Source organism: Nipponia nippon, unplaced genomic scaffold, assembly GCF_047370975.1.
Source record: "Nipponia nippon isolate SJK-2023a ecotype South Korea unplaced genomic scaffold, ASM4737097v1 scaffold_5, whole genome shotgun sequence".
NCBI classification, from domain to species: Eukaryota; Metazoa; Chordata; class Aves; order Pelecaniformes; family Threskiornithidae; genus Nipponia; species Nipponia nippon.
In genome coordinates, this window is record NW_028262369.1 from 60,369,699 (window position 1) to 60,392,070 (window position 22,372).

At 50.1% G+C, this 22,372-nt stretch overlaps 1 protein-coding gene across 1 annotated transcript; it reads left to right on the forward strand.

Moving 5' to 3' along the window:
- Positions 1-1,538: 1,538 nt before the first annotated feature.
- On the forward strand, positions 1,539-18,539 carry MREG (melanoregulin). Its single transcript, XM_087732859.1, has 5 exons — positions 1,539-1,672; positions 6,207-6,366; positions 14,942-15,032; positions 16,651-16,814; positions 17,194-18,539. Exons 1-5 carry the CDS (start codon positions 1,581-1,583, stop codon positions 17,326-17,328), a joined length of 642 nt encoding a protein of 213 aa, XP_087588985.1. The 5' UTR covers positions 1,539-1,580; the 3' UTR covers positions 17,329-18,539.
- The last annotated feature ends 3,833 nt before the right edge of the window (positions 18,540-22,372 follow it).

The window sequence follows — 22,372 nt, forward strand, 5'->3', positions numbered from 1 at the left end:
AGAGAGATGGAGCACTCTTGGCTCCAGTGCTTTTCAGAGAGCATCAGATGGGAAGACTGAGGTTAGACACCTGCTTCCATTAAATATCTTGCGATCTGCAAGAGAAAGCCCTGTGCAATAGCTGAGAAGCACCACGTACCTCCGCCTCCAGCTTCAGCCCCTGTGCTTCAGGTGCCCAGAGGTTTCCCTCCTCCTGTCTCCTCTGGTGGGTACAGAATTGGAGAGGGGAGGCGAGTCCACAGGGGAAGCCACCACTGATGCTGCCTGGGTTTGTGCATGATGATTGACTCCACCTAAATGCGCTGGGGCTGAATTCCCCCTTCTGCCCCTGGCTGCTTCTGCACCCTGGCAGGGGTCCGTGAGCCTCCGCACTCGATCCCCCCATGGGGAATAACCATCAGGGAAACCTCACTGGGGCCGGATTCAGATGCTACGAAGCTCCTGAGATGAGTACATTCCTTCATGGCACTTTGCAGCGCTGTTACAGAATGGTTGTGCCTTGTTTAGCACAGAGCTTCACTATCCAGGGCTCTTGGGCATCCAAGGGACCATAAATTCACTGGTGATGAATTAACAAGCCCTGGAATTAAAAAGAGGGAGAGAAACGTGAGTGCAAATTGATTTTATTTCACCTTTCCTTGTGTGTGCGTTCTGGGCACGAGGACATAGTAGATTATATTATTATATCTGCTGGGACAAGCAAAAAATCCAGTGGTATCAGGAAGCTGCTGTACTAAAATTAAATGACTCTGTGGGACGTATGCAGCCAACCCCACTTAAGAGCGATTGCTTTGGGGACTGGCTGATGCTTGATGGTCTGTTCTGAAATGCAATCAAACCTGTGGCGATTAAACGAGATCCAGGACCATCTTAATTCAGCGTTGAAGCTTTTTTCTTCTTCCTTGGGGTCTGAGCTAGGCACGTGATAGCAATATTCATTGTAAGAAAGGGAGAAATAAAAGGGAAGGGAGCAATCTTTTAGGCTCTTCTTCCTTCAAAAACCCCTGTGCTGGGAGACGGCTGAGTCCATCACCCCCTGCCCATTTCCCGTTGCAGTTCCCAGGATCACAGCCCTGCGTCTTGAAAGCCAAGCGGGAACGAGCCTGGAAGCGTAGGGGTGCAGAGGACTGGAAAGGTGGGGGGGGATTTCTGTTTTCTGGCACGCTGCGATGGCCTGTTTCAGCCGGGGCGCGAGGGCCAGAGGCCCCCAACGCAACGCGTTGCGTTGCGTTGGCGGCCTCCGGCCCTCGCGCCCCGGCTGAAACAGGCATCGAGGAGGGTGCAGGAGGGTGTGTGAGGATGAGGGGGGTGCAGGAGGGCGCATGGGGGTGCCGGAGGGTGCATAAGGATGCAGGAGGGGCGCAGGAGCGTGCAGAAGGGCACAGGAGCATGCAGAGGGCCTGGCCCTGAGCCAGCCCGGCCAGAGCCACCGTGGGAGCGGCCGCTGCCGGCGGGGAAGGGCGGCGGGGGAGGCGCGGCGGACGCGGAGCCCGGCCCTGCCCCGCTCCTTCGGCGGCGGCGCTGCGGGGCCGGGGGAGGGCCGAGCCCGGCCCGCCCAGCGCGGCTCTCCGGCGGCGCCGATGGGGCTGGGGGCCTGGCTGCGCTCGCTGGGCGGCTGCTGCGGCTGCTGCGGCGGGGAGGCGGCGGCGCCCGAGAAGGAGCCCTTGCTCAGGTGAGACCCCCCCCCCGTCCCCTCCCCTAACCCTCGGCCCCCTTGGAGGGACGGGGCTGAGCCCCCCCGCCTTGCGCGGGAGGAGGGATGCTCCCACCGGAGATGGGTTGACCGGTCCACGGCCACGCGTGAGCCCGCTCTTCACCCCCCACGCCGGCACCGTCCGGACGGCAGAGCCCTTTCCCGCAGGCTGGCCGCCCCGTCGCGTCAAGCCGACACAGTTTCCAGTGATTTTACAGCCACTGCTCGCCCGGGGGGAGCTGGCCCTCCCCTGCGAGAGCCAGGCCAGGCTCCCGAGGAGTAACACGGTAACGCGCTCCCGGCAGTCACAAGCTGCTTTCGGTTCCCCCGCCGCCTGCCGGGGCTTGCCGCGGGGGCCGGGCGCCGCTGGCACGGCTGCCGCCTGCCGCGGGCTTTGCCGCGGCCCAGCGACCCCGCAGCGGCGCCTCCTCGGTGCTTCCCGTGCCCCCCTCGCCGTAGGAACCGCTCAGCTTTTGTCTGTCCTCGGTGGGATTGCGGCAAGAGGAGGCCGAGGCGCCGAACAAAAAGGGGGTCCCGCCTGCGAGCCGGGGTGCCTCGGTCCCCGCGTCGCTCGGCAGGGGGTCGGGTCCCGCCGTCGGGCAGCTCCGTGCTGCGCCGAGCTCGGTTCCCGGGCCGGGGGTGCTGGAAGGGGGACGCCGCTCCGCTGCGGGAGCCGGCTTCGTGGGAGAGCAGCGCGCCTGCCCGTTTCTAGAGAGCAGATCTTTCTCTCCCGCTATCGATCGCGTCCGTCTTGCGCACGGAGCCATGAGGCGGGGGGGAGCCCATCTTTTTCGTACAAAAAGATGAAGCCCTGGGTCACAGAGAAGAGTTGTGAGCTGTGCAAGCGCGTAAGGAGGTTTTGCATGTTGGAAAACATCTGTGCCCGGGGTTTGCGGCACTTCTCCCTCCTTCCCCAGCTGCCAGCCAGGGTCCTGGCTGCCGCCAAAGCCCACAGTGAGTACCCCAGCCCTGGGACGGGGCAGGGACCGTGCCCTCCCTGTGTCATTGGTGGGACAGAGGCATTTCAAGGAGAGTGGGACGCTCCCGGTGTGGCCTACATAGGTATTGGGTAATAGCAGAGCCGGCAACAGGGCTTGAAATGTCCTAATTTCGTGCTGTTAAAGCAGTTACCTAAATAATAACCAGATAATCCTGAGCATGGGGCCTCCAGCCCAGGAAATTGGCTTTAAACTAAGGAGAGCCAAGTACGCGTGCGGAGAGGCTCCTTCCCGCGGCCTTGTCAGCCGGGGTGGCTGCCCCTTGCTGGGCACCTTTCTTTAGTAACATGCCTTCCGCCGGCGATCCAATTAATGCTGGCTCTAAGTAGGAAAGCCCGTATAAACTCTGGGCATTCGAAAGGCACCTGCTCTTGCACAAGTGTGCCGGCATAATTAATCCAACAGCCTAATCGCTGGCTTGTCCCTCTTCGGGAGGATTTTGGGGTTTTATTTCAGAGCCCGGATCTTGCAAGAGCACGCTTGCTATATTTTTATTTTTATCATGCCGTTGTTTAAAATGAATGACTTGTTTGAAATTTCAGATCTTTTAGCTGAGTTTTATGTTTTGGGAGCTGGTGTTGCTACCGAAATGTTGACTTTATGACTTATCACCTTATTTTCCCCAAGTGGAGTGGTTGCGGCCTCAAGAATATGACGTATCAAAGAGCGAAGCAGTTAGGAGGAGGTAATATGTGTATAATTAGGTGCGTATATTACCTGAGCGTATACAAGGCTGGCTGTAACCTGTGCCGAGGCCAGTGAGAGCAGCCAGTGCTGTGCGTGGAGGTGGGGATGGAGCACGGAGGTGGGCACAGCACTAGTGCAGGGCTGGGAAGAGAAACCCTGGCCAAAACGCAGCAAAGCATCCAGGCTGCCCGGCTCTCTCTCAATGTGGGAAGGTGGGATCTGGCTCGGATGGTGTCCTCAGGATGCAAATAAGCTGGGAATTTGGGCTCTGAATCCTGAAACAGGTTTAATCTGGACTGAAAGCCCCTTGGAGCAGAAATTTTTTGATGAAGCTTTAGCACTCACTGTTTTCTGGATAAAGCCCAGAGTGTGAAATGGTCTGAGTCCCCTCTGGTCCCATGGAGACTCCTGTAACCTGCAAAGCAGACTGCCATTCACGTGCTCCTTTTTTTCCTCCCATTTCTTCATTTTAAATGTTGCTTGGAAGTCCAGCGCGCTCTGGAGGTGCCCGCTGTTAGCAGAGCTCTCCGTGCTTGTATAGATTTGCTGACTCCTGGGCACTGCCGGCATCCCTTACGGGCTGCTGGATGCTCCATGCCGCGGTTTGGAAATAGAGGTGTGTTGGGAAGCACCTTGCAAGCTGTGAGAGAGTGGCTCGTAAAAGCTAAGGCGTGTTAATGTTATTGCCAAATATCGGTTGTTAAAGTAAGTCGGATGTTAAGGGTACTGGTGAGTCACTGAGTGGGAAGAAGCCTGTCGAAGGCAGGATGGGACCGAACTCATGCGGATAGCATGGCTGGCTCCTGAGTGATCCCTTCCAGGCTGGGATCCTGCCTGCTCCGTGTCTGAAAAATGGTTTGAGCGAACCCATGCTGGCTCCAGTGTAGGAATGGCTGAGTTATGCCATCCACACCCTCCAAGTTAAGTTCGTTTGCTTGTCTTTAATGAGAGATTATAAGAGATTATCTTTTCCCTTATTACCTGTTGCTCAGGTTTTTGGCTTATTGAAAGTCTAATTAACCTTCTCACAGGAATGCTGATGTGAATGATTTTTTTCTATTTTATCTATGTGCTGGAGCTCCTCTTAGCATCTTTTTTATGGCTTGGCATCAGGGCTAAAGCACCCACAGTGTTATCTGATGGGTTTCGCTGGATGGGTTCCTTGCGAAAGGAAGGGGGTTTGGGTAGCAAATAGAATAAACAGTGGGTTGTTCTAACAAGAAGCGAGCAGGGATTGCCACAGGATGGCTGATGAGACTGTTGGGCAAGGCCAAAAATATTTCTCAGTTTGTGTTGTTTTTCTCAGGCATCTGGAAATCTTGATTAGAAACTTTATGGCAATACTCTACTAAAAGTTCTCCCAGCAGAATTAAATAATCCTATATAAAAAAAAAATGCATGTCCCCGTAGCAACATAAAACCAGAAAACACAGAACTGCCAGCAGTGCAGACAAAAGCTCCTTGCCTCGGCAGGGGCAGCCTTCCCAGATGATGCTCTGCTTTGCTGACTGCTAAGCAAATAAAGCCAGGAGTTCACAAGCAGGCTGAGGACACTTCCATCACCCAAATAAAGATGGGGCTACGTGTCCTTTCTGTGCCTTGGCACAGGTCTTTGTGCAGCTCAGTGCGTTGCTGTACTTCTCAGGTCGAAGCTGCCAGGGTGGGTTTTTCCCGGTGGGGACTGCCGCTTGATTCAGTAGGTTTTGGGTTGCTGGGGAGAAAATGGAGCCATGGGGCCACACAGAAACATGGTCGTGGAGGTGGGACCTCTGGAGAGCTTCCAGTCCAACCCCTGCTTGAGCAGGGTCAGCTGGAGCAGGTTGCCCAGGACTGTGTCTGGTTGGGTTTTGAGTGTCTCCAAGGATGGAGACTCCAGAACCTCTCTGGGAAGCCTGTGTCAATGTTCACCCACTCTTGCAGTAGAACATTTTTTTTCTTACGATTAAACAGAATTTCCTATATTTCAATGTGTGTCGTATCATGGGCCACCACTGAGAAGGGTCTGGCTCCGTCTCCTTCGCTCCCTCCCATCAAGTATCTATACACATGGATAAGATCCCCCCGCGCCATCTCTTCCCCAGGCTGACCAGGCCCAGCTCCCTCAGCAAAGGTGGTGCGTGTTTTGTCCAAAATAAAACCGTGCCCGACGGCACTGCCTTTGAGGAGAAGACTGGTAGAAGCTGTTTCTTTGGCCAAGAGGCAAGGGAGAGGCTTTGCACGCAGCTGTCCCCTTGCCCACTGCTCAAGGCGTACCCCTCTGCGCACAAAGTCTCCGTGGGGACAGATCATGCTGCTGGGATCTTGGCACAGCTGCAGGGTTAGCTGGACAGAGAGAAAATACCCTCCAGAGCCCCCGGGATTTTTTTGTCTCAGTTAATTAGAACTGTTTGCATGTTAAGCTTGGAGAGGCTAGGGGGCCTTGCACAGGGTTTGGGGTGGGAAGGCATGATGGGGAGCAGGGCAGGGGGCTGTGGGACCAACGGGGAGATGCCGCCTTTCATCCTGGCAAATGGATGCTCACAGTTCCTCCATCCTAGCTGCTCAAATAATATCTGGTGTCTGTAGCAAATTCATGTGTCTGATGTCTTTGGCTTCATGGCAGCACTGCCTGGTTTGAACCATGGCTTGTGTGGTCAGGATGTTTGCTAAGGTAAAAACTCTGAGTGCCTTCCTATTCCCCCCTCCTCCTCTTCCTCCTCTCTCCCAGCCAGCACATCGAGCTGCGAGACGTGATGCCACAGAAATCGGCACTTCACCCTGGGAAGGTAAAAGGAGGCAGTGTGATGCTGCGGTAGCTAACGCTGCCTCGCCTCTCCCCCTCTCTGCAGTAACAACAACCCCTACGCCTCCTTCGGAGCCACACTGGCGCGGGACGAGGAGCAGAACCTGTGGAGCACCCCGCATGACGTGACCCACACAGAGGCGGACGACGACCGGGTGCTGTACAACATGATCGTGGTCAGGAACCAGCTCGACAAGGACTCGGAGGTGAGGCGGTGCTGTTCCTCATGCTCACGTTTCACTGCGGACCAAGGCTCGGTGCTTTCATCGGATGCTTTGGCAGTGCCTTTATTTAAGCACCCATTAAGCTGCTATAAAGGCCCCGGAGTCCCCCACCATGGCTCACATAGGCATCAGGTCCTCCCATCTGCTCCATCACCCTCCAGATTTTATCCTGTATCTGGTGCGGATGCATCTGTAGCCATCTCATCCCTGGGAAGCTCGGGGATGTCTCTGGCGGCTGAGCCAGGAGAGCCGCCCTGAGCTGGGGTGCACAATGCCCTGCAAGCACCTCTACCACCACCACCCACGCTGGGACCCCCAGCTCAATTTCCTAGCTTCACAGGCTGCTTTTTTTGTCTGATATTTCCCTGGTTTGGCCTTCCCATGATCAGACTGGCATTAGCCCTGCCGGCAGTGGCGTTTGCTTGGCAATGGCAGTGCCTGGAGCTGAGCTGCCGCTCCAGTGACATGTCAAGTTAAATACTCCTCTAATGGGTTGCATGGCAATTATCGGGAAGCGGAGAACTGGCACAGCTCTTAGCGCAGAAGGAAAAAATCATCGCTGTTACATAAAGGCTGTTTTGCAGCCCTGATTTCCTTCGCTAAAGCACTTCTGCGCAAAGGAGATTTCAGTGGCCTGATTAGGAGCAGCCTGCAGCAAATAGTCACACATTTTCCCCTCTCTGATTGCTTTTAAGACTTCAAAATGTTTGCAGAAAAGGCTGGAGGCTTCACGCTTAATTTCAACATGATCCCACTTCATCCAAGAGACCTCAAGACTGTAACTCTTCCTCCTGTGATAGTCCCCTTAAACCACAAGCTAGCTCAGCTTTCACGAGAAGCCTTAAACTCCAGAGGTACAGCTGAGATCAAAATTACAATTTTTAAAACTTAAAATGAGATAATGCAATCCTTGTGTACAGTTGGCCAGAATCCCCATTTAATGTTGTTTTTTTTTTTATTATTTTTGGTGGAGATTGACTTCATCCATGGTATTCACAATGGATGGGTTTGTAACAACGTTTTCATGGCTGCACGTAACCTTTACAGCTATCGCAGTAATAACTGAAGATATCCTCTTCCCTCCCCACCACTGCTTTCTCTGTCTTGTGATTGCTTGTCTTAGAGAAGACAGGGAGCTTCATCCAGCTCAAACTGGCTTAAGGAAATGAGGACAACTCCGTTTAGGGGGCTGCGCCGGTCCTGGGCTGTTCAGAGCTGGGTGTACTTCAGGGCAGCGCTGAAGCTCCTCATGTCAGCCTGCGCCCAGTCAAGCGGCCTTTTAATTTGATTTAGGGCTCATTATGGGGCAGGCCTCCTAAAAGCTATTATTATTTATAAAACGGCATCATAAGTGGAGAGGCTGCTAAAAAGATGGCTCCTTGGGCAAAGGAGCGTTGTGCATCAGCCTTGCTCAGCTTGCAGAGGAGAGCATCAGTTACGGGTGAGCAACAGAGCGCTCCTGTACCTGCTCGTCCTAAACCCGGTGTGCCTGCCTGTCCTAAATCCAACGCTTTCTCTGTGCCTTCAGCATGTCCGTAGGGTTTTTAGTGGGTCAGGGCAGTCACCATGCCTGCCAGCGGAAAAGGAGAGTACAAAGAGCACGGGGCTTCCTCTCCACAACGAATGTAAGATCACATACGCTGTTTTTTTATGCAGTGCAATTAATAAAAAAGCCTGAGGAGTACAACGTCAGGCTGACTTTGAAGAAAACCAACACACGATACGCTTGATTTGAATTATCGCACAGTGCCCTTTACAGCTAGTGCTTGAGAACCTCTTCGCTGTCTCTTTTACAGCTAGGGAAACTGAGGCACAATATATAAGCCCAGCAAGCTGCTGCAGTTTCCAGCTGCGGCTTTTTGTGGGTGGCAGAACAGGGAGCGACTTGGCTGGTAAAGCCAACATTCCTGTGTTTGGCCCTGGGTGCCGAAATCTCTCCTTACTCCAGTGAGCATTTTAAAACTAGGCCAGATTGCATTGCCCTCCCCTCCTACTGAGGCTTCAACCCTGAGAGAGAGGGAAAACGTGTAATTGCAAAACAGTACTGGGCTGCAAAAGCCATAATCTGCTTTGGGAGCTGCCCAGCTCCCAGAGTCCCCGGGGAGAGCGTGTGGATGCTGCAGGATGGGGACAGAGGAACGGTTTCTTGTTTATGCAAGGCACAAGTGTTACAAAACCATAGGTCCTTTTTTTTCTCTTTGTTAAAATCAGACTGAAAGGAGAACTAGTCCCTGTATTTCTCCTCCTTCATTTAACAAAGAAATTTTGGTGTGCTGGGCACTTACTGTATGCTTTGCCATTCCCCACCTTTACCTTTGTGATTTCCTAGCACAGGACTTTGGAAGGACCCCAAGGATCAGGTTGCTCTACATCATGTGTGTTTTATCTGTATGGCACCACCTCCGCCTCAAACCCGTATCGTGTTTTTCTTAATCTGGCTAACCCACTTTTGCTTTCCTGGGTATTTTCTTTTTTTAAAAATGGTCACTCACGTAGTGACAAGGTGCTGTGAGCTAGGACAGGAGAAGCAGTGGGCCAGGGTGCAGTGGTGTTGTCGGCACAGTGCTGGAGGTCAGTGGGCATGGTCCATGATGTCTGTCTCCTGGCCTGGGCACCTCTGCGCCATGGATTGCTGTAAATCAATAAACCAAACTGCGTATGTGAAGGGCCAGGCACTCCAACACTGAGTGCACCCTGTAGCTCAATCAATTTTATGCATGTTAGATCATTCGTGATGGGGCTGCCAGCAACTCACAGCGTTGTTGTCCTCCCTTGGGGTCAGTTCCTTGTCCCCACCATGGGACTGGACCCACACCTGATCCACGCAGAGCCGTTTCTTCTCCCAGCCCCCTCCCGATGGCCCTGCTCCGGGAAATTCGACAGCTCCAGCCCAAACTCGGTGTGACCTTAGCTTGCATAAGGATGGCAGGGCTGCTCCACCCTGCTCCTCGCTGAACCCAGGCAGCAAGCTCTTCAAAGCCAGCGCCGTGACGTCACGGGTGCGCCCTGTTTCACGCCCACTTGCTTGTCCTGCCCAGTGCTGTGTGCTGGGAGGGACGACTCAGCGGGCTGTTGGCTGTGGTGGAGCCCGCTGGAGCGCCTGGTGGTTGCAGACCCCACCATGCAATAGGTACGTGAGGCAAGATTCGCTGGAGTCTCCTGAAACCATGAGGACTGAGCAACTTGCAGCTCTGCATTGAGGCCAATGAGCGCCATGTGCTTGGATGCACTTTCGGAAGCAAAGTGTGGGTAAGGGAGGGTGTGCGCAGAGAAAACCAGAAAAGCTGTAGCTGAAGGGCTGGCTTAAGGGGGCTGGTAAAGCCGATGCAGCCTTTGGAGATCAAAGCTGTCATCAAAGCTTTTGAAGGCTGGGGTCAACTTTTCAAATACAGAAGAAATGTTTTTTTCCTGCTCCTGCCCTGCAGCATCATTGAACCTGTTGTTCAATTTGGGTGTAAAGTAAAACCCCAAATCTGGAGGTGAAATGAGGACCTCTGGGAAAACAGGATGTTATTTAAGATGCTGCATAGATACAGGCCAAGTCGCTCTTGCAGCACGTACCCTGCTAATGTAGAGAAAAGTGTTTTATGGGGAAGGGGGACTACTGTGCCTCCAGCGTTAACAGCAAGAGCTGGGCTTGTTTTGCTTATGTGTGTGGTGTGGCAGATGCCCCTCTCCACGAAGACCAGTTTGTGGTGGCCCTGGTGCCTCAGTGTCCTCTGATGGGGTGCATGGAGTTACCCAGCCGCAGGCAGAGAGCCTGGGCTGTCGCGCTGGTGCTCAGGTTTGCATCGTGAGTCTGTGAACAGAAACTAAAGGTGGGTTTTTGCATTATGACCAAGGAAGAAACACTGTTTTTATGACTTGTTGTGAATGTAGTGTTTCTTTCTTGTTTTGGCTTATTCCCTTGGGGAAGGTGGGGTCATAAACCCCACTAGCAAAGGCAGTTCCTCAACCTGCATCTCTGCTGGGGACCTGGCTAGCAGAGCTCCACTGGCATGATCCTCCTGGCAAGCCCATTAACAAGCTGACGAGGCCTATTTTTCTGCTTCCTCCTGTTCTCCTTCAGGATTATTCTTTTTTAAACACATTACAGAGAAGGTCAGTATTGCGACACGCTGTAGCTGGGGCATAGAGAGGTGATGGGATTTGCCCAGGATTGGGGATGCTGGTCGGGGAGCCCAGAACTGACCCACTTAATATATATGAAAAATTATTTATGAACTCCTGCATGCCCCACTTAAAACTGAATCCAATTTAAGCTTATTTTAAGCTGAGATGTCAGTCAATGGTTCAGTGTATGAGCATGGATCTAGAGTTCGTATTTGCTCAACTCCTTCCAGTGGGGCCAGTTGTAGAGCCAGAGTAAGAGCATCCCTGGATGTGGTGTGGTACCTCCCTGGACTGTATTTTGCAGTCTTTCCCTGGTAACTCTGTTTTGACCTCATTTCCAAAATAACTTTTGAACAGAACGGTGACACCAATTGCTTTCAAGGGAATAAAGAAGGCGGCTTTGATAGAGGATTGCTTTGGCAGCATGAGGAAAGCTACCTACTAATTAGGAAATTTCCATATGAGCAGGGATGAAAAGTTGGACAGTGCTTGCCTGTTCTCTTGGCACATTTTTTCCTAGAGCTCTCGGTTATGTACCAACCTGGCTTATATTTCATGCCCAGCATTTCCTCACTTCCATTTGGCATTTGCAGATTTAGTATATCACACTAGCGAGTGCAGGGAAGATTTCCAGGTAAATATTTGAAAGGCTGAGCGCTCAGAGGAGAGAGGCAGCAGGATTGCCCTGCTGCTCTCAGGATATTCTTGGCTCATGCTCAAATGGTTTTCTCAAGCCCCCGCTGGTACATGTTGTGCCCTGCTACGTAGGTTTAAAAGGGCAAAACTGGTTGCAAAAAACAGGACCAGGAACTGCAACCTGCTTTGGTTTCCTGTAGTTAATTCAGATTTTGCCAAAAGGGTATTTTTCTTAAAGGATTGATTTTTGAGTGCATCACTGGGATGTCCCAGACCTGTAGAAACACCAAGAGGTTTGGTGAAGACCAGTCTCCTACTGAACTTTCCCAGTACGGTGTGCAAGAAGCCTCCTCGCCACTCCAGAAGTTACATCTAACTAGGCAAGAGGCAGGATAGGGAACAAAGATGCACAAGAAATACAAAATGAAGCTAAAGTTTGGGAGAGAGCTGCTTGTCCCAAGCCTGCGTACAGGAACACCTCGCTGGAAGGGGTTCTGGGGGGGAGCCAGCCCAGGATGCGGCACAGAGGGCAGCCTGCTCTGGCCTCGCTCTGCCCAGGGCTGCACAAGGCCTGGCGTGCCCTGTCCTGCATCTTGCCAGTGCCCTGGTACGCCGCAGCGGTCCCTGTCACAGCCTCAGTCAGGGCTGAGGGAGAGCGGGGTTTGGTGTGGAGCCCCGGCTCCCCTGCCCTCATACCGACCTGGGCAGCAGGTGCTGAGCAGCCTCGGCCTCGTAATGCTGCCTGGCCCCGCCGCAGGTCACCTCTTCATGACTCACAGGGTGTGCATGGGGAACACCCTCCCCAAAGCCTCTGATGTTGCCTATTCCTATGCGGAGACGCAGGGCTGGGCAGGCTTTGCTCTTCCCCTGCTGTGTAGTTAAAGGGAGATGGTTTTTAGAATAATTTTGGGGGTGGAAAGATGCACTTAACTTTATTTCCCTAATTAAAGCAACACAGAGGACAACCCCCTGTCCACAGCATTTGGGATGTCTTTGCTACAAGGAATTACCCAGGAAAACTCAGTGCTTTCTAAGGCCGATGGAGAACAGGGTATGAGTCCCTTCGGGAGCTCAGTCCAGAGCTGCCTATCCTCACCCTGATAATCTCTGCTGTCTCTAGTTGCTTTTCAACAACTGGCCCCATGTGCAGCATCCTCGTCCCAGCTTTCTCTGGGGAAACATAAATACATTCAGGTCCACACCCAGGCAAAAAAAATACCACTAAAACAAGAGGTCCTCCCTCCCAGGCACCACCGTTAAGCATCATTTTCTGTACCAAAGACGCTCTCCTTTGCACACTCCCTAAATTCTTCATCGAGAGGGCTAAATATGCACCGTATTCACTTCCATAACACAACTCAGTAACTACGATGTACAAGAAAGCTATAACCTAGATTCTCTTAAAACAAAAATAGACAAGGGAAAACACACTGCTGTTAATCCAGAGAAAATCAGGAGCAGCTTCCCTGCATGCTAGGCACTGCTCACTGTTTAGCTTAGTGAGGAGTCTGGCTCACTACTATGGGGGGGTAAATCCTTGCAGCCCTGAAAGCTGCGCAGGGAGGGGAGCATCTTTCCCCCCCTCCTCCCCGGCTGGCTAATTCAGCAGCATGAAGCATGCCTGCAATCACAGCAGCGGTCTGGATTGATTGTCTGCATTAAAGCACTTGTTTATCTCTGCAGGAGGGCAGAGATATGCAGTTTATTTCCCCACCAGCGTGCCCAGATTGGTTTGCTCTCCTTTCTGCTGATACTGTGGGGTCACGAGCAGGCCGAGATGTTTCCGAGGGATCCCTGCCAGTGGGGACGGTGGCACCGTGCAGCCTTTGCTCTCTTTCTTTAAAACTTTCAAGTTTGCAATAAACTTCCCACAAAGCTTTAATACAATAAACCCCCTCTTTTCTTTTTCACTGAGGAGCTCAATTCCTAGGTACAAGCTGGTGTCACAGGAGAGAGGAGTCTTGACCCTGCCTCCTTTCTCTAGCGAAGGGCTGAAGAGGCATTTTGATGCCTTGCACTGGCAGTCAGGTGCCTCCTGTGCAAACAGAAAAGCTGTTTCAAGTATCGCTGCAGTTGAGAGAGAGCGAGCTCTGATCAGCAAAGCTAGCTCGTTGCGAGCAGCAGCACAAAGCTAAAAATGAAGGGGATTTTGCTCTCTGGGAGGATGAGCGGTGCAGAGCGAGTGGCTGCAGGCTGAGCCGTGTTTCCCCTGCTCTCCTGACCTGAATTCATCAGTGTCTTAACCCCGCCAGCTGCTTCTTCCAAAGCGTAATCTCCAAGGGGTTCCTGCAGCTATAGCTGAACAACAAGAGAACAGGCTCGTCATTTAATTCTCTGCGGACGTGGCGTGTCAGCCGGGTTTGGGAAAAAAACTCTAAGAAATCTCCAACTCTTTATCAAATCAAGTAAATTCTTTAAGGCACCAGGTATCAGAAAACCAGTGGGATTTCTAAAGCGTAGCCAGTCTTCATGGGTACTGTTTAACCCCTTTGAACCCAGCATGTCACGTAGGAAAATCCCAGGGAGCTGGCACAGATTAACACCCATGTATTCTGCAAGAGTTCATCTATGTAATCTGTTGCTGAGAAATGAGATGAATTAAGGTTGTTAGTGCAGGGAAATTATCTGAGTGATGTTATGACCCGCTCTGTGGATGCTTCTGTAAATGCATCCTTTTCAGTGTGTGCATTGATTAAACTCAGCTAGGAAAAATACTCCTGGTTTTCTTGCAGAATACATGCATTTCCACAGGAATGCGTACTTGTACGGATGTGTTTAATTGTGCTGGTATAACTTTAATAAATAACCTCAAAACCTTCCCCTTTAGATGGTGTCCCATTATGCAGATATAAAGCTTGAGGTCAAGTGCAAGGATTTAAGCTGTATAGTTAAGTGAGGCATTAACTGCAGCAACCAGCATCACCAAGAATAGTTATTATGTCAAATGACTCCAGCTCAGCCCTCAACCATCCACGTGCATCCCTCTTTGCTATTTAAAAAAGGTACCCCAGCCTTTAAAAAAGGTCTGTTTTTCTTGTTTTCCAGTACTTTTGAAAACGTGCCTCTTCCAGTTAAATGCCTAACAGAGGGCTGAGCAGTTTGGAGAAGCCACTGTATGTGTGACCAAACTGAGAGCAGGAACTTTTTTTCAAACTTTTAGTTTCCCTGGGTCTATCATCAGCTGTAAGAAAATGTGCCATGCCAGTTTAACTGCAAGGATATGAAAATAAGGTGTTGCAATATTTTATAGAAGGTAATTATTAATATGTGGTCGTGCTTTCTCAAGCTGTTAAAGGCCAAATAAGGTATTCTCACAACCTCAGGTTTTGATACTAGCAGGGGTGCCAAGGTTTGGGGTAAAGGGCTTGGGACCAAAGAGACTGAAGTCTCTCAAATGAACTATGTGTGGAAGTTCGTGTTGTTCTCCAGCCTAGGACAGTGTTATAATTTCCAGCACAGAGCTGGAACTATATTCTCCGTGTCTGACTGAGGAGACCACTTTGGTCATCAGCAACGCGGAAGCTAAATTCTGTAATCCAATCCCAAGGTAACGGGAAGCCTGTTTTGTACATGCCGAGAAGATACAGAGACGCTGTACCAAATGTCAAGCTAAAATATTCTACGCTGGTCAGTGTAATTTCTTCCAGGAGCAATGGCAGCCTGGCCATCGACCTTCACACTGATCCCTCAGTGCCAACATCAACAGTTCAGCTCTGGCTCCTTTTCTAAAAGCTGAAATTCCTAGAAAAGCAGCAGAGACCTCCCCACATGCAAATGACTGAGTATCTGTTATCCCTTTGCTTTGCAGGAATGGCAAAAGCTCAACTATGATATTTATACCTTACGGCAGACCCGAAAAGAAGTGAGAAGCAGGTGGAAACACATTTTGGAGGATTTAGGTAAGCTAGAGGACAAAAGGATGTAATTCGTGTGGTACCAAATGAGAGGTACCACGATGGTTGAGGATGGGAACGGCTTCACGATGGGAACAAGCTCAGGCATGGCTGGGAGGAGATGGGGTCACTGTGTCTGCAGGCACATTGAAGAGCCCAGAAACCCCGACTAGCGGGAGAGCCTTTCAAGCCCATAATAGCATGCACACGCATCCATTTCAAGCTTCCTTGTGGAAACTTAGCAGGGATTCCTGAGAGTTCACCCTCTTTTTTTCTAAATAAGATAAGCAGGGAGAAATGAATATTCCTTTCAGATTTGAAACACAGATACATCTGTTTTCCTTCCTTAGCCCATGCCAGCTGATCAGAGCTAAACCACCCACTTTGTCTGCTCCTAAGTGAATTTGAAATATTCTTTCATCAAATGAAATTGCTCAACAGTGACCCTCCTACTCCTGCTATTTCCTAGCCTGCAAACAGTGAGCTGCACCCACCGGTCCTGTGTGCTCAGCTGCTGCTCCTCTGGAGAAGGCAGGGGCAGGTATCACCTGCTTTTCCCAGTGGCCTTGCACACAGCTCAGCACGTCAGCTGGGTGACTTGCATCATGCTCTGGAGGTGGTTGGGAGCTAATGAGAGGAGGAGGTGCCAGTCGAGCGCACTTGTTGGGCTGTTCAAAGATATTATCACTGGGAGCAAGAGAGATGGGTATCTCAGCCGCTCCTGCCCTACCTGCTGTTCTGGCATCTGGATGGGAGGAACATTATAAATTCATAACTAGGTATCAGTGTTCATCTTCACCCAGGTGTTCGCGCAGCCTGTACAGACCAAACACGGGAGGGATCACTTGACATCCTTACATCTGTTACTGCACCTTGACAAAGGCTCTCCCACATGTCCCTCACGTCCGCAATGGCTCTGGAGCTGTTTTGCAAAGGGTGGGGAAGCTCAAGGCCAGGGATTGTTCGGCCTTAGTGAAGCTAGATGTGCAACAACCTGCTATCTTTTGTTATCTATACCTGTGCTTTAATCACAAGACCACCAGTCTTTTCCCCATATGTGTTTTCAGGTGAGACACATCACCACCCACTCCCTGGAGCTGAACAAAGAGTTAATGGTAGTCATTACATTTAAAGATCCCTGCATTCATTCTCCTCCCCCTTTCCTTCCCTGGATACCCTTCCTGTAAGAGATGCTGCAGGAACAATTACCCATGCATTCATTACTGCCCCAGGTTTTTTATCACTGTTACCTCCCAACAACATACAGGTGTAGTCACTGGGATGCTCAGGAAGCCCCACCAGCCCTGAAAGCTCTGGCAGCATCAGCAACGTGCAAGAGCTGAATTGGCACCCTCTGTGTGGATGTTCATATGCGTTTTCTGGAAAACTAGCAACAAACTTGCTCTGAATGGGTTTATGTTTTTTTTCCCCACCAGGAAGCTCATACCTGCCCCGAGTGCAGACATGGAGCGTGCCTCAAGGAAACGCTAGTTTATTTCAGCAAGTAGGAAACACAGGCAGCCCAAGGTGGAGGGGGTATAAGGAACCTTGCAAGAGCCTGGAGGACTCAGGGATGACCCTGCTTGCATGTTTGTCTTATTTCTGTAACACATTTCTTTCCCAGGTTTCCAGAAGGAAGCGGACTCCCTCTTGTCAGTGACCAAACTCAGCATCATCAGCGACTCCCAGAACATGGGCAAAGCCCGGGACATCTTGTTAAAGCTCTCCGAAGAGACAAACATCTTCCCGACCAGCTGGGAGCTTTCTGAGCGCTACCTCTTCGTGGTGGTGAGTAGCTCCAAGCGTGCCTTCCTACCTGTGGCCCCCGTCTCTGCAAGTGAGCTCAAATGAAGGGGAGCGGATAGGTGAACTGCACCAGAGGACACTCAAATACATGATGGCATCTGGGGTGTCTTTCATCAGATATTGCCCTTGTAGCTTGGCTGTTCAGCTTCCTTGGAAATATCAGGGCTATAGTACCATAACTTTGCCCCCTCAAGTTCCTTTAAGCCTGTGCAACTGGGTGCTCTTGCAGCCTGTTAACAAAGTGGGAAAAGATTAGACCTAATGCCTGGCTTAACCTGAGAGCAGCTGTGGAGGGAGGACCCTGACCAGGGAGCTGCCCAAAGCAGCCCGTAGTGACTGTAAAACCCTGTTGCTTTGGCAGGATCGGCTCATAGCTTTGGACGCTGCGGATGAGTTCTTCAAGATGGCCAGTGTGGTGTATCCGAAGAGACCCAGCGGGGAAAGAGTGGATGATAGCCAGAAGGCCCCGCAGTGCATCCCTGTCATGATGCCCTGAGGAACATGCCTTGCTGGTGCAAGATGGACAGTGGGTTTCTTTCCCTCCAGGACCGGGCTCCTCTGCTGAGGGGTTAGCACAAGTAGTGCCGCTCCTTGTTTTCCTGCAGAGAAGCAAGTGGGCTGGCTGGAGCAGAGCGAGGAGGTCAGCGAGCCGTGCCCCATCAGGAGGCCACAGGAAGGCGGACACTGGCCCCGAGGTGCTCCCAAGTGGAAGGGAGCAAGAACTGCCGTAGCATAGACCTGGTGGGAGACTGCTAGCCTAGTAGTGTATGCGATAGGCACGAGGGGAACCTGCTGCGCGAGGCGTTGCTACCAGTAGCTGCAAAACTTGAGATGCCTCTAGTTACAAGCGCTGTGAGGAGATCCACATTTCCACCTTCCGCTGGTGTCTGCCACTGTCCCCTCCCTCGACCCTGCTAGCTGGGAGGACCAGCGAAGAAGGAAAAATACCTCAGTCATTTACAACTCTGTGACATTTTTCTGTGCACTGGTCCTCTTCCTCATCCCCAGCCTGTGGCAGCCCTAGCAGGCAGGTCCCAGGGGATTTGGCAAAGAGGCAGGAGCAGTGCATAGCCGGGAGAGGAGTCAGCACCGGGCAGCAAAGCCTTGGAGCAGTGTTGCAGCTGGGTGCTGTGTCCTCTGCCATTAGTGGTTTGGAGGTGTTTGTGTCAGGGGGTGCTCAGCCTGACATCTTAAAAGAGGGTAGGTTTTAGGAAGGTGCCAAGGTCAGAACTGCTGAGAATTTGGCTCCTGTAACATCCTCAGATTGGTTGCCCAACATCTTAATTAATTTCTGAAAGTTTTGGTCTTAATTGCGTAAAAAAATCCCCATGGTAAAGCTGCATGCATTGTCAATATATACCGTTCCTGCTGTTAATGAAGATTTTTAACGAACACCCTTGGTATCTTCAGGCTTTGTCTGGTAATGAGCAATAATTTTAAAACAGTGGATTTGATCTTTTAAACACCAGTGGAAGTTCTTCACTGATTAACACATGTGCTGCTAATTGGCCAGTTGAAAATGCTGGTTACACAGGACCTCCCAAAATAGCAAAACAGAGCTTTTATTTGTTTATACCTACAGTGTTTGAAAAATATATATATATTTATGAATTGTTTCTGTTTGTCAGTGTTCCTGGGAAACATTTTTGTCAGCTCAGGACATCAGTGAAAACTGAGTTTAATAAACAAAACACATTACAAAACCAATGTTTCTTACTCTCTCTGTAACCCTATTCAGGCAACAACATTTCTCTTGGACTGCTGATAGCAAAAGGGCTGGGGTAGTTGTAGAGCATATGCCTCTGTGACCTGTTCTCTGTACACTTAAAATTGCCCGTTGACTTGCAAGAGTAGGGTCATTTGCCAGCCCAGGACTGAAGTCTTTGTAGGAGATGATGGGGATTGAATTTAATTTCAGTGGGACTTGGAGTTAGGTGCCCAGTTCCCATTGATTTTTTTTTTTAAGCAGAAGGTCAGCTGCGCTTTAGAAAACCTCCAGTGTTTTTACTGAAAATAAACTTCAGTGCATGGCATCTCCAGGGTTTGATTTGAACAAACTATTGCAGAACAGAGATCTGGCGGTCCGAAGAACACTGTGCCAAAGTAGACACCACCACCCAAAAGTCAGCCATTGGGACGTTATCACTTTATAGTACTACATGTTACGTAAAACCACCTGATGAGTTTCTAAATCTCGTGGGCGAGAAGATACCTTGTTAGCTGTGGTGCTGCTTCTTTGGGATATGGAGGTCACCGTTAAGCAGTGCCTTTGCAAAAACACTCCTTGCTGTCACTTTGTAGCTGTGAAACCAGTTCTGATGTCAACAAAATGTGATTTGTTGTAACTTAACAGGACAGAAACTGCCTAAAAGAGACAATAATTAGGATCTCTGAATGAGTTTAGTTGCCGAAGTAAGGCCCTGTGCAGGGGAAGTTTCTGAGCACAGCCACTGGGAGGAGCAGGAATTAACAGCAGCATCAGGTCAGAGCGGAGCTGCTCACTTCTGCACAGCAGGGAGGAGTAACCAGGCTTGGGGACTTCTGCATCAAATTAGGTACAGAAAAAGGTCTGTCAGTCCCAGCGCTCAGATAAAACTGGTCATGGGGGAACCTGCAAATATTGCAAAACAGCCTTTGGTTAAGTATAAGGATGCAGAATTTCTAAAAAGCTGTAACTTGAAAAATTACAGAAACGAGCAGAAATTGTTTCCATAGAGGTCCAAGCTCAAGTTCATCATTCTGTTCATTTCAGTAGGAAGTGCCCTGTCTTTTGTGCACTTGAGGTAGAAGACTGATAAACTGAATTTCAGGTAGTAAAATGAAGAGACTAATTTGCCTTTTCTCATTTGCATAGAACTTACCAGGGAGACGTACATCTTTAACTTTTGTTTTGCTCAGATTCGGGCTTCCTCTGCAGACAGGAGAAGGAAACACAGCTTAGTTTGTCTCTAAGCAAGCCTTTGGCTGTGTCTCAGGGACCAGCCATAGCGGACCCTCCACCGGGAACCCAGAGACAGCACACACTCACCGTAAGGTTCAGATACTGCCCAGTTGTCTGTTGATACTGGCCTGCCAGAGGCGTTTAAAAGACATACTCAGGCTCTATCACAGGAAAAGTTACCCACGTCTATACAGCAGATATGGTGGAAGTATCTTGTTTAAGGGCAAGAATAAAGATGGGGAAAGGAGCACAAACAAACATCTCCCAGTGAAACTCATTCCAGATTTTGGGCAAGTTAAAAATCCCTGGCAGGGGAAAGGCTCCTGGGCAGCACTTGCATTTTGGGTCTCAAATTGAGAATGTGAGATTAAACTGAGGAGACGTTCAGATAGTAAAAACAAGTCAGACACACAGAGTTGAGCATCACGCCCTGGAGCTGTTGCAGCACAGACTGTCATAGGCCTCTGGGTGGACAGGCTACCTCACCAAATGGACCAGGGCACCTCATCAAGCAGCGAATTCCTCTCCATTGAGAAAGATGGAATAAAGGTTTCATAAATCTCAAACAGCATTCAAGTCAAAGGGTCCCTGGTGATGTTGCATCACTGCCACGGTCCTGAGTGGGGGGAATTCATCCCCCGACAGGAGCAATTGCCGCCTTCACTAGAAGCAAGTTTGGGTTTCTCTCACTTGATGTACCATCCAGACCTCTAGCTGCCATTCAGATGGGCTTGAGTCTCTCATATGACCTGTATAGTGCCTGGAGGCTCGTACAGATGTCTGTGACGTCCTACAGGTCTCAGGTGCCACTAGATACCTGCATGTGGGGAGCCAAATCCTGCCCACGCCCAGCGAAGCCTGCCAGCACCCACCTGGGAAGCGGTGGCTGTAAGACAGCTCAGCAAACACCAGATGCCACTGTTTCCTTAGCCATGCTGCAGCATGCTGAGGGAAATCATGTTTATAATGCAGGGGAAATTTTTCCAACCTTTTCTTGCATGCATCAAGTCTCTCAAGGCTGCAAGAACTGGCTTTCTGTTAAAGGTTGGGATTTAGGTATTTAATAATTGCTCTGGCACTTTCTGGGAGACAGTGGTGAGCCCATCTCTCTTTCAAAGGTTCACAGGGCTGGGGCCAGGGACTCTGCTCCTGCTTGAAAGTGCCACTTGGTGTGGGGCTGGCTGCTGCAGGAATTAGCATGTTCAAGAAGAACATTTATTTTCCTAAACAAAGGGTGACTTTGGCACCCCTTCCTTAGCTAGGAAAGGAAAAATACCAAGAATTCTTTAAAATGAGCAACGTGAGAGGGTTTAAAGTACATCTGGGTTCACTTAGCTTTCAGATATTTTTTTTTTTTCTCAGACTGACTTTGCATTTAACTAATATTTCGACTGGAAAGAAAGAAAGAAAAGGATATTTTTCATCCATCCATAAGCCATAGGCATGCACCACTTGGGTTTCCTTTTCCTAAGCCACAACAGAAGCAGACACAACTAGCACAGTTCATGTGATAACTTGAAACAGATAACCATTGGGTATGAATCAGGGTAGCTTCTCCGAAGTGAGAAATCCTGATTTATACCAATTGATGGTCTAAGCTTTGTCTTCCACCAGCACCTGTTTGGTTATTTCAGAGAATGCTTGTATCAATCAGGCCGTTGAGCAAACCTGGAAAAACACTTGTGCCTAATCGCTGGCCATTATGTTGGCTTAACAGTGGCTGAGCAAAGTATTTTAGGTGTTTGGGTCACGGGGAGCAACACCGTAGGGTTCCCTTCCTCTAAATCAGAGCTAGGAATTAGGTATAGCGCAATCGTTGGCTGTAATAGAGACCAGCTAGAAACAAAAATCAATTTACAGACCATCTTGACTGTGCATATGCACACACAGTTTCTTCTTTGTATTCAAAATTTTCCTAGAACATACATCATGAATTTGGCAGGATGAGGAAAAAAATTACGGTGGAAATTCAGCTGTGATCTGTAAGACAGGCAGAAGGTGGCAGTGCAGGTGTTTGGTGAAGGCTGGAGCAGCAGCAGGCGAGGGAGATGGGAGGCAGTGGCCTGAAAGGAGTCAGGCTTTCCATTTTACTTGCTATGGATGTAAATCATGCCGTAAGTTCTGATAAATAATGAGAATGGACATGGGAAAGAAAACTGTCATCTTTTAAATGTCAGCTATAGGAAAAATTACCATTTCAAACCACTCAGTTTCAATCATTTCTAACGTTAGAAATTCCAACACTTACATACTCTTCCTGGAGGGAAAGCATGTACTTTTCTAATCTAATGAGGATCAGTAACGTTGAGTGACTTACCACAAAATAGCTCTCCAAAAGAATTTCTTTGAAGACAAACAACCATTTTTGCATGGGGATTCCTTCTTAGGAAAGTTATGGATTATCAGAAACATCTCTTTAGCTTACAAATTGCAGACATTGCAGACACATCCACAGGGGAGCTGCCCTTGCACAAGGGAGGCCATGGAGAAAGCTGCTCACTGGCCATTCCGAAATGCCCCAAGCAAAGACTTGCATGGCCAAAAGCCTCTCTGTTTCTTCTATCTGTTGGTCTAATGAAACCACCTCTCCCCATAAGCC